General features: G+C 33.5%; 1 protein-coding gene across 1 annotated transcript in view; it reads right to left on the bottom strand.

The window, feature by feature from the left end:
* Positions 1-7,930: 7,930 nt before the first annotated feature.
* The window catches only part of LOC135211252 (solute carrier family 22 member 6-like), a 25,032-nt gene continuing 20,515 nt past the window's right edge, over positions 7,931-12,447 (bottom strand). The window contains exons 5-7 of the mRNA XM_064244545.1: positions 12,181-12,245; positions 10,460-10,579; positions 7,931-8,425 (exon numbers count right to left, since the gene is read on the bottom strand). Of these exons, the coding sequence (XP_064100615.1) occupies positions 8,225-8,425; positions 10,460-10,579; positions 12,181-12,245 (386 nt within the window). The 3' untranslated portion in view covers positions 7,931-8,224. The remainder of the gene's footprint in view (positions 8,426-10,459; positions 10,580-12,180; positions 12,246-12,447) is intronic.

Genomic DNA, 12,447 nt, shown 5'->3' with positions numbered 1-12,447 from the left:
TTTTAGGTCGTCACTTTTTGTTTCCAATAAATAGCACCGTGGGTCAATTCATTTCCTTTGCAAATGATTCTTTGAGTCACCACATTTTCCATTGATTCATTGGGTCAATTCATTTCCTTTGCAAATAATCATTTGGGTCATCACTCACATGTCCTCCAGCGTGCTGTAAGCGTTGTACAGTACAACCTGACTGCGCGTACTGCTCTTGATCTTGTTATCTGAGGGATCTCTGGTATAGTTGCCGAGACCGTTGGAAATTCTGGCTTACTCTCTTACAAGACAAGGGGAGTGACCGAGCATAATGCTCGGTGACAGTTACATTGGCTTATTTTTAGTCGATTCTGTCGTCTTTTTATTTGCCTGGTAAAGGTTGATGGCTTTAACATGGCTGAAACTTATTTCAGCCATTTTCATTTAATCCTCTATGCAGGGCGTCATGCGTCATGGGGGAGGGGGGGGGGGAGTAAGTGGCACTTGACTGTAATGCTAATGACTTTTTAAATGATAAGAGACTATCTACCATAGTACAGTTTTATAAGGATATACACATAGATGAAATCCTTCTAAAAGCCCAAATTTCTGTAGCAAATAGTCACTTTCTAACTAAGAATAAAAAGCCTAAGAATTTTTTTGAATTGTATGATCAGCTTAAAACCATTAGAATGTGCCTACTCAAAAATTCTTAAAATTGTTAAAATTCTCATCACCCTTCCAGTACCCACTGCTAGCAATTAACGACTGTCTTCTGTGCTTAGTTTAGTGAAAACGTATTTATGAACTACTATGAAAAATGAGCGCTTGAATGACTTGCTTCTCATGGCCCTCAGAAAAGGAGCTTGTTAAGAATCTTAACTATGAAATACTGGTTAATAATTTTGCAAAAGTAAGATCAAGGAGGTATCCACTAATGCAGTAGATAATATTTGAAATGCATGAAGCATATGTTTATTTTGAAATTTCCTTAGATGAACCTTGTTAAGATTATGTACCATTTTATCTCTACACATTTTCCCAAGCTTAAGATCGTCCTGTTCACATCAACTTTTCTTGTTTTCCTGAATGACTATTTTTAATGCAACATGTTAAATTGCAGATGTTTTAGGACCAATACTATAGTCTATAACTTGATTAGTTTAGAAATTTCCACTAACTTTACATCTTCATTTATTATCTCAGAATTTGATGTACAGCATTTTTTAAGGAATAAAAATTCTTCAAATTTCCTTTAAAAGTGGCTTCAAATTGCTCGTTTTGTTCATATTTCTAAAAATTTTCTCGGGGCCTTACAGCGGCTCCCCGGAACCCCTAGCTGGTTAGGCTGGCTTCGTTCGCCACCCGCCACCCTTTCAGGATGGGGGGGCCTCAAACAAACCATTGCCCGCCCCCCTTAAGTAAAAATGAAATGACGTCCCTGCCTCTATGTCTGTTCAGATGCCAAACTCGAGAACCTGTTTGAGAGATCCTTATGCTAATTTATTTCATATACCAATCACTCCACAAAGAGTGTGAGTATCTTGTCTGAGTACATACCTTGGCTGTTATCTACGCCGTGTTTAGTATTAGCTCCTCGGGGATCAAAGTATTACATACACTTATATTAATAAACGATATATTTGAACCCAGAGAGGCTACTGCGAAACACGGTGTCCCACTGAGCTTCCGCCATGTTTAGTACTAGCACTTCAGAGGTGACGCGTAGTTAACAAGGCAAAGTAGCACCCTTGTTTGTTATCATCCATCTACCAACCAATGATAATCGCATTGATTCAATGGCGTTCGCGTCTTGGCAAGAGTTGTGACAGCCAGGAGTTGCCATCAACTATTATTCCCCAGTAAGTGGCACCAACTCCTTCAGTGGCAAGATAATTCAGGTCGCCTACAGAGTGGAGCCACTCTAGATTCTGCCAACAAATTCAAGACCCTTTTCAGCTAGCTTTAAGTACCCAGCTTGATTTTTTTTCCCGGGTTCCTAGGGAATGGGGATTGGGGAGATCCCTTGGACTTTGACTAAATATATGTCTACAAGGAAATGCAGGTGCACCTTGCCAAGGGAGTGTTTACTTACTGTGCTTACTTTGTTTGGTATTATGTACTACAGCCCTCCACAGGGATGTTTCCTTCTCTGAAGGGCCCTCGTACGTTTTCGAAATACGTTGCTTTTTATATTATTTCATAAGTGTCTTTTAGTCTTATAGTCTTGGTGAGCAATGTTCAAATGCTCTCTCACCTGACTTACAATTTGTTCTAGGTTCAAATAGCCTATATGCTTCACTTGCATGTCTGATCACAATATTCATTTCAGGTCTAAAGTTACTTGAGCAGTTTCTCAGATATGTTGGTTCACCTTATTTTAGTGCCTTAAAAACTGTCAGAAATATTTTGTATTCTATTATTGCTTTTACTGGGAGCCAATGTTGCTCAATTAGTACACAGTAACGTACTCCTTTCATTAATCAGGCGGCTCTATTTTGTACTCCTTGCAATTTTCTTAGTAGGTAGTTAAGGAGACCGTAGTATATAACGTTGCAGTAGTCACCTTTCTCAGTGGTAGCTAGGAGGCAACTACGATGCAGTTTAATCTCATTCTGTTATTCAATTGAAGATATAGGTCGAAAGTTCATCTCAGGTCGAACAGCCACAGCAGTTCTTCTTTTGGTAGCGTTAATGCGAAAACAGGTAGTGGTATTATAGTTTTTCTAAAAAGAAAATTAAACACATAGGTTGATATTTAATGGATGTATATTTTATGCTATGCATTCTCTAGCACTTAAATAAAGTTTGAATATATTGCTGTATTGTAAGATCAAATGTAGCAACGAGAAACGATCCTCATCAGAGGAATTATGAGATAATTAAACTTATTACTATTAAAAATGGACAATTTTTTATTAATATATAAGTCTGTTTCAATCAAATCGACACTCAAGACTTACGCCTCTCATTTTATGTTTATGACTTTGTATATTTATTACGACTGGGGGAAAGGATTGCTTTGTATGCTCATTCCCGTTTTGCAAAGACTCTAGAATGGAGATTGAAAACGAATCGAGATATGTGTCGCTGTCACATAATATTGAAACTAGAACGGCAACAAAACGAGAATCTGCTTTCACTTATTTTCGCTTATTCGAGGAGTAAGCCTACAGACTACCTTTTTGTTGATGTTGTTGTTGGGAGGGTAGGAAAGGTCTGAAAAAGGTGTTTCGTGCTGAGTTAAAGATACAGGAATTTTAGGATAGGATATTTATTATTTATTTCTTAGAATGAAAATGTCAAAAATAGATAATGTGCATTTTAACAGTACAGACAAATTATTTCTGATACATTATAGCGCATTTATTTTAATTTTTGTTGGTAAAACAAGGCTCTATTTGACCGTAGATTTTAGCACGTTTTAATTATCATTCAAAGTTAGCAATGCAATGTTTACAACTTATGTGTGAGTGGAAAATCTTGCACGCATCCTGAGTAAGCTGGAGGTCAGATCACGCCTTGTTGCATTAAACTCTCACATCGAGCTGTACTCAGATGTACAATTTCGGTTGTCATGACAGGGAGTTAGCGTAATAAATATCAGCCACTCTCGCTTTTACTGCAAGGATTCGGTAAAATTCAGCAGTCTTTTCCGAAAAATTCCTGACGAATGAAAGATCTCCTCCCTTCGGATGCTGTTTAGCTCATTACAACGGCAAAAATATGTGAAGATGCATCTAAAGAATCCTTACCAGGTATAATATCGTATACTACTGGCTTAAAGAGCCAATAATATTATTTCTTTGGTCTTAGTATCATTTTATCTGTCCACATTGATTTTTATCCATTGAAATTCTGTAATATGAAACTTATACTAATTATTGACCCATGTAAAGACAACTGTTTCTCTAAGATGTGCATCTTGTAATGACACTTGAAATACAGAAATAATTTCGATTAGATTGCCTGCTGTTCTTTCAGGTTATGTAATTTCGACCCATGGAACATCCCTAATAGTTGTTTGCAATAAATTTAATTCATATGAATAATTTCTATGAAACTTGACTGTCCCTGTCGAGTAAATAGTCTTTGATCTTTGTACTAAGTATTTGATCAGGATAAAATCTATAAGGTAGTCATGTTTACGCTGTTGGCCATTTAAGCTTTCGGAACGGCCAACATTAGTATTTTGAAGAGATGAACTTAAGTTAGATTGTCTCTTTGTAGCCATTCTAGTATGCTCAAGAAATGTACAAATACTTAAAAAGTACTACGTAAACATTTAAGATACATTTAGAGGAATCTCTTTATAAATGAAAATAAAAATTTTTCACATTTTAGTGGTAGGTCAGATTTCTCCTTCCAAACGAAAATAGTTGTGTATCTTTGAAATTGTTATTGCTAGTACATACTCAATTTTTAGCAAAGGCATTTAATATATGTAAAACTTTACTGTCGTAACCGTGTGTTTCCTTTCGATATTTAGTATTATATTGCCATGGCAATGCAATCGTTTCTCTCTTGACTTCCTGGTCCCCCAATGTTGTCAGTAGTAGTTAACAACAGATGATGTGTCGGCGCAAATTATGGGACAATTAGTATGTCTTGCTGGAGACCATGTTGTCGTCCAAGGCAACATTCAGGATTAAGGGGTGCTAATAACCATTCTACTCTGGTATAGAGCCTAGAGAGTTGTCTTTGTAGCTGTAATAAAAAAAATCAGGTAATTACGCGAAACAAGTATACAAGCATCTGCATTTATGCTGTATTTACATAAATTACCTGCTGAGTAAGGATAGACTCGTACACACCTGCACTTAAATAGTACATATGAGAAGACAGAAATTGTGAGGTATCATGGCATTTTCTTGTAACTTGTAAATAAGTGCTAGAGCAAATTTTTTCCGATTAAACAGTCGGTTGCTATTTAACAAACCCCTGCAAAGGGAAAAGGAATGGCTTTTAGTTACGCACACACGCACACACACACACACACACACACACACACATATATATATATATATTATATATATGCAGAAGCCAGGTACTATGTCATACCTCTAAGTAAATGGGGATAAACAATCCACAATGAAGTAAAATCCTCTTGTAGTTTATAATATATATTCTTGTACAGGATTTAATCCTGTACAAGAATATATATATTATAAACTACAAGAGGATTTTACTTCATTGTGGATTGTATCCCCATATATATATATATATATATATATATATATATATATATATATATATATATACATATATATATATATATATATATATATATATATATATATAATATACATATATATATATATATATATATATATATATATATATATTATATATATATATGGGATACAATCCACAATGAAGTAAAATCCTCTTGTAGTTTAGAATATATATCTCTAGTACAGGATTAAAGCTTTCGACCATCAACTGTGGTCTTGTTCACTAAAATGTGATACGTCACCTCAAGGAACTAACAAGTAAGAGCACAAACATTTAAAAAAAAAAAAAAAATGTTTGTGCTCTTACTTGTTAGTTCCTTGAGGTGACGTATCACATTTTAGTGAACAAGACCACAGTTGATGGTCGAAAGCTTTAATCCTGTACTAGAGATATATATTTTAAACTACAAGAGGATTTTACTTCATTGTGGATTGTATCCCCATTTACGTAGAGGTACGACATAGTACCTGACTTCTGCATATATATATATATATATATGTATATTATATATATATATATATATATATATATGGTATAGATATTCTAAAATATATATATATATATATATATTGATATATATATATATATATAGATAGATATATATAGTTTATATATTATATATATATTATCTATATTATATATATAATATATATATATATATTACATATATAAGATATCTATATATATATATATATATATATCTATATATATATGTGTATTTATAGATATATATATTAGATATACTATATATATCTATATATATATATATAATATATATAATACTATAATATATATATATATATAGATAATATATCTATATATATATAAAATTATATATATATATAATATATATATATATATATATATATATCTATATCTCTATATTATCGATCTATATAATATAGTTATATATCTTATAATATCTCTATATATATAATAAAATTAATATATAATTAATATAAACATTAATTATATAAATTCATATATATTTAATCTATATTTATCTAATAATACATATATATATATATAATATTTATATACTATATATATATATATATATATCTATATAATAGTATATATATATTTATATAATATTATATATGTGTGTGTAACTAAACGCCCTTCCTTTTCCGCTTGCAGGGGTTTGTTAAATAACAACCGACTGTTTAATCGGAAAAAATTTGCTCTAGCACTTATTTACAAGTTACAAGAAAATGCGATGATACCTCACAATTTCTGTCTTCTCATATGTCTATTTAAGTGCAGGTGTGTACGAGTCTATCCTAACTCAGCAGGTAATTTATGTGTATGCAGCATAAATGCAGATGCTTGTATACTTTGGAATTAATATAAGGCACAATTAATGGTTAATGATACGTCTATATATATATAATATATATATATATATATATATATAATATATATATATATATAATATATATATATCACACATTGTTCCCGTGCAATTCAAAGAACTGCATCTGATGAATGGGGGAACTTCAGTTTCCCAAGTGGTCACTTACCGAATTAATTTTCATTTCGTAGGCCTGTTTCCCGCCAACCAACATTTCTCCTCCATTTCCCACTGCCCATTTTCCCGAGTTGTTGGTAACCATGACTGAATCCCCAAACTATCATAATCAATTAGACGTATCATTAACCATTAATTGTGCCTTAATTAATTCCAAACATATGATGACTTCCTCTTGCGCACAACTCGCTTCTCGGCTACCTAATCAAGGGAGCCATTTTGAAGGCCATTTTTGGCCCCTGCAGTGAGACTGTTGATATCCTAAACTAGAGAATGGTTAGTCCGTTACTTGCAAAGTCATTTTTTCTTTGCAAATTCTTTCTATTCTTTCTTCCACCTATTTTACCCTGATAAAATTGTTTTCATCGGTATATGATATGATGGATTTTTTTTTGCCATGGATTCATGCGCTATTATTCCTCACATCTCCATATGATCCTATTTTAATTATATTGTCTCCCCCATCCGCACCCCACTTTTCTCCCTCTAGATTCAGCTTTCATTGTTAGTGTGTTGAATTCAAAAGCGAAAATTAAAAAAAAAAAAAAAAAAAAAAAAAGGGTCCCTCCTCTCAGACATCCAGGCAGCATTAAGAAGGCCAGTAACTCTTGCCCCAAACTCCACATATTTATTCTCCCGTAAATCCAACATTTTAAGATTCCTCCCTTTTCCTTTTAAGCTTATTTCATAAATCTGTTTTGCCAGTCTTGAAGATATGTTTCCTAAATTACGTTCCCTGCGTAACAAGTTCATCACCCACAATTCATCTTTATCTATGTATTTATCAGTCTTCGAGAATTTAAATATGTTCTGATTTGACTTTTGCCACTGTCCAACTGTCGAAGGTTATATGATTTTATTTCATATGGATATACAAAAAGTAATTCCGAAAACACAGAGAATTATATTGTTTTATATAAAATTTTTCTGAGGGCTTTTTGATGCAGATGCTAGACAATATTTATTCTTGTTGCTCTGTTAATTCCCGAATAAACGAAACTAAGGATGCTCATTATATTTAGGGGAAAAATAATTATAATTTCTCTTTGAGAAGTTATAACTACTTTCTTTTTTTAAATAATGAACATCATTCCTTATCAGAAATGTGAGTCATTAATTTTCTACTTTGCGAAAGATACCAGTAATTTTAGGTCAGTTTTAATTTTGTATATAACTAAATATATATGATAATGATTATACTTCTATATGTTGTTAATTTTATTCACTGGTGGAGAAAACATCTTTGAGTATTTTTTTCTCGCACGATACAAATCACGGACAGAGTTCTCTCTTCCAAATTTCTGTATTATTTGCCTTTTTGTTCGTTTAGTGATGATGAAACACTTGATAAATCCTTCACAGAAACCTTTTATAATCTCCACTGCAGTCGTAAAATGACAGTATTGCAAAGAAAACAATAAGTATTAAAATAAACAAGCTCATATGCATGCTTCTTAGACTTTCCATTCAAATGTCCCTTTTCTTTATTTACGTCGTATTGTCCTCTGTAGCTCTTTCATTCTTCTTCTTGGCTTTTTCCATCAGCTTCTTGTTCCTCCTGTCCTCGACGTCCTGCAGCGTTTCCGGCAACGGCTTGTTCCGCGTCTCCGGCAGAAGAGGAATGGTGAAGCTGCCCAGCAACCCTGAGACGCCGAAGAAAACGCCTCCAGTCCACCAGGCGTACTTCGCCTATGGGCGGAAGGAAAAGGGCGGTAAGTAAAAGATAGTCTCATGTCAGTAAAGCCTCTAGATCTCGTATGTTTCTTCCTTTGAGATGCTTAGAGCCCTTAGCTACATTTTTCTACCTTTACTAGACTCATTTGTGTCTATCAGTATCACATCCAGAGGAAGAACTGATATTTGGTACTAGCATGAATAAACGACTGGGTGGAGCGTGAAGGAGAAAAGAATCTATACAGAAATGGTTAGATATACAGCCAGAGAGCCAAAATTTAAAAGGTTTCATTGCTAAATGAATGACTTCATGGAGCGTTCTCATGGTGTGAAAGCGTAACGTGGTTGCCTACACAAAACAAAATAGCTATTATTTCCTTTCTAACCAACACAGTGATCATCAAACTGAGTCTTTTGGTAAGCACGATCAAGCATAATCTTTCGAAAGCAGTGACTACTTTAGACTATCCAGTCCCCATTATGTGAAACTACCTCCTCCAGTGCCAACATCATTCATCCTAGATTATTCATAAAAGATTTGGATATAAAATAAATTTATATTAAAGTATGGATGATGAAGCTGATATATACTTCACAACAGAAGTTAGGTGGGTTACTGCAATGCTAATTTAGAGCGTAAGAAGATATAGATGAAAGGAAATAGAAGTGTATGGGGCAAGTAGGTCAGTGGGCAGAATAAAACGTGATGCTGGGTGTGCTTGTAATGAAGTAGGTAAGAATGAAGTTGGATACGATCAGTACAAAGACTAACCCAAAAGACGACACGGGAGTTTCAAGTTTCATTATAAATGAAGTTGCTGAGAGGGGCGTTATTTCTATTGGCTGGAAATTACGTCGAGATCTCGAAGATTAAGAGTATTAGTGGGGAATATTTAGTAAGAGAAGCAATAGCAACGAAAGGAGCTGGACAAAGATTATAAGAACGTCCAGAATGTGGGTTTTTTATTTTTTATTTTAATGGACATAGACGCAGGCCTAGACCGAACGGAAATTCGGGTGCTCTCCTGTATCATGACATCGGAATGGTTTTCAGAGTGACATTTCAATTATTTAGTACCAATAACAAGTGAACAGTATTTTAGCATATAATCTGTCGAGTGACATTACAAAAATATATGCACGGGTATCGTGATGTGTGGTCATAAACTCATTCAACGATGCTGAAATGAAATGCTCGTAATGAATAATGAATGAATTTCTTTCAAAATGTGTACAGTCATTTAATATCCGTAAGTTGCGTGAAAAAAAAAAATCCGTATAATTTACTGGGACGTTTCAGAGTGGGATGACATAAATGGAAAACTGAATAAAACTCTATTGACGTTTTACCTCGTAAAAGAAAAGCCTGACTTTACAACGGAATGGGGATTATCATAAAGGGGAACAGAGGTATGGGTGATTAAACAGAAATGTCAAGGGAGCAATGGGTGAAGCAATGTAGAAATAAGAAACAACTGAACAAGGGGAAAAGAGAAAATCTGAGACCAAGATGAATGGCAGAGAATTCTGGTGGTAGCATCTTGCAGAATACGAAAGGCATTGAGGGCAGGTGCAGGAATAATATCCTTAACAATGAGCACTGCAGGATATCCAGTGTTATAGATATACAGAGATATGAAACACAAAGAGCTGAAGAGTGGAAAACAAATGATAAAGTCGGACAATGCTTAAGTTTCACTGAATTTGAATTTGGCAACGTAGCAGAGAAGAAAAAGGCTAGGTAGATTTTTGTCATATAGGCGTGACTTTATACTCACAAATATTAAGCCAAAATATTGTTTAATATCGAATTAAACAATTCAAATCATGGAAAGGATACAAATCGTGGCCTGGTTTAGTATTTAGGACAGGGAGAGAATCATTATATGAAAAATTTATATAAAACTGGTCAAATAAGCTTGAGGTGCAAAGGTACAAGAAAAAAATTAGAAGGATGGAACAACCTAAACAAAGTTAATCGAGTGCTGAACTGAGATTGTAGAATGCATTGCAGATCAACAAGAGAGAGGAATAAATAAACCTTCGTACCAGATTTTCAGTGACAAAAGGAGTGCAGATGAAGCCGATGTTGCCAAGCAGATTCAAGAAACCAAATCCTCTGGCCCTGGTCTCGGTAGGGAAGAGCTCTGGACCGTAGATATAATTCGCCTGAAAAAAAAAAAAAAGTAATCGTGAAACTATGGATTAGTTCAGCATCTTTTTATTTATCATAGACTAGCTGACCAACCCGGCGCTGCCCAGGTAATCTCTGAATAACAACCAATAACTCTCTCTCTCTCTCTCTCTCTCTCTCTCTCTCTCTCTCTCTCTCTCTCTCTCTCTCTCTCTCTCTCTCTCTCTTTCTCTCTCTCTCTCATTCCTGTTAAGACAGTTCCTTCAGTTACATTAGCATTTTTGACATTTTACACATCACCACTTCTCACCCCCAGTTTCTATCAGAGCTGAAATTGGACTTGAAGGGCATCAGGAGTGTCCCTATTCATTTCAGCGACCTTGAAAACGATGGGTTAGACACTAATATCTGTCATTTCCGATTATTTTCTCATGTCACCCTCTTCCCACCCCCTTCTCACCCCCTCCCTATTCGGGCTGAACTTGGATCTAAAGGGCATCGGGAGTGTCACTATTCTTCTAAGCGACCTCGAAAACTGCAGATTAGACACTAGCATATGCTGTTTTCAGTCATTTTTTCATTTCACCCCTTTCCCATACTCTCCCCAATTTCACCCAACCAATGGTCCGATTTTAAATCTGTATTTCACCATGACCATTGACTTATATTTAAAGTCTCATCGAAATTAGTCATGAAATGTGGATTTGTATAGCATTCATACAAACAAACAGACATTTTCTCATTTATATATATATATATATATATATATATATATATATATATATATATATATATATATATATATATATATATATATATATATATATATATAGATTATGACCGCTCATGTAAATCTGCTAAGTTTGCACACACAAACACACACACACATATATATATATCTATATATATATATATATATATATATATATATATATATAATATAGATATAGATATATATATAATATATATGTGTGTGTGTGTGTGTGTGCGTGTGCGTGTATTAGTAACGGTAATATAATAGAGGGTTGGAAGTTCAAAACTGATACAATGGATGCTCCGTATCGTCCTGAAGCTTTCAGGTAATTTTTTGTCAGAAAAAATATCATTATTAATTCATTCTCCATGCGTTATTGAATTAATAATTAAATTCTATGGTTTTGTTAAACGCAATGGACTATGGTCATTGTATATATCATATGTTATTATGTACATAATTACACACATATATATAATATAGATATATATATGTATATATATTATTTATATATATATTTAGATATATACTACTATATACGTATATATATAAGATTTACATATATAATATATATATATATAATATTATATATATATATAATATATATATATATATATATATATAAGTATATCTATGTATATATGTATATATATATTTGTGTGTGTGTGTGTGTGTGTGTGTTGTTTTGAAATTTTTGAAAACAGTAATATATAATAAATTATCACAATAATATATAAGGAATTATAAGAAAGATTTTTCTCTTAATTTTTTAGATCACAAGAGGGCTTCTTTCGACTTACTCTCAGTTGAGCCTAGTGTATTATATATAGGCTGCCTTTGATTTTTACACTTACTCATGAGTATGAATGAAAGGTCATTTACCTGAAACGAACCACCTACGAGTAGGAATCCGGCCATAACTAAGATCCACCTGGCCCAACTGTAACCTGTAATGGAGCAACAGGAACCATTTAGTTAAATTCGGTAAAAAAAAAAAAATCCATGAAATATGATATCACGCAACACGATTTCATAAAGATTGTGTATAATCCTTTGATTACGAAATCACCTGAAATGAATAACGGGAAATTTTTTCTTAATTAATGTTATTTTCTCTTGAGAAAACTTAGATTAGTTTTAAGTGGGTTT

Source organism: Macrobrachium nipponense, chromosome 4 (assembly GCF_015104395.2).
Source record: "Macrobrachium nipponense isolate FS-2020 chromosome 4, ASM1510439v2, whole genome shotgun sequence".
Taxonomy (NCBI): Eukaryota; Metazoa; Arthropoda; class Malacostraca; order Decapoda; family Palaemonidae; genus Macrobrachium; species Macrobrachium nipponense.
The sequence above is the reverse complement of the archived record's forward strand: the minus strand, read 5'-3'. Positions and strand labels throughout refer to the sequence as shown.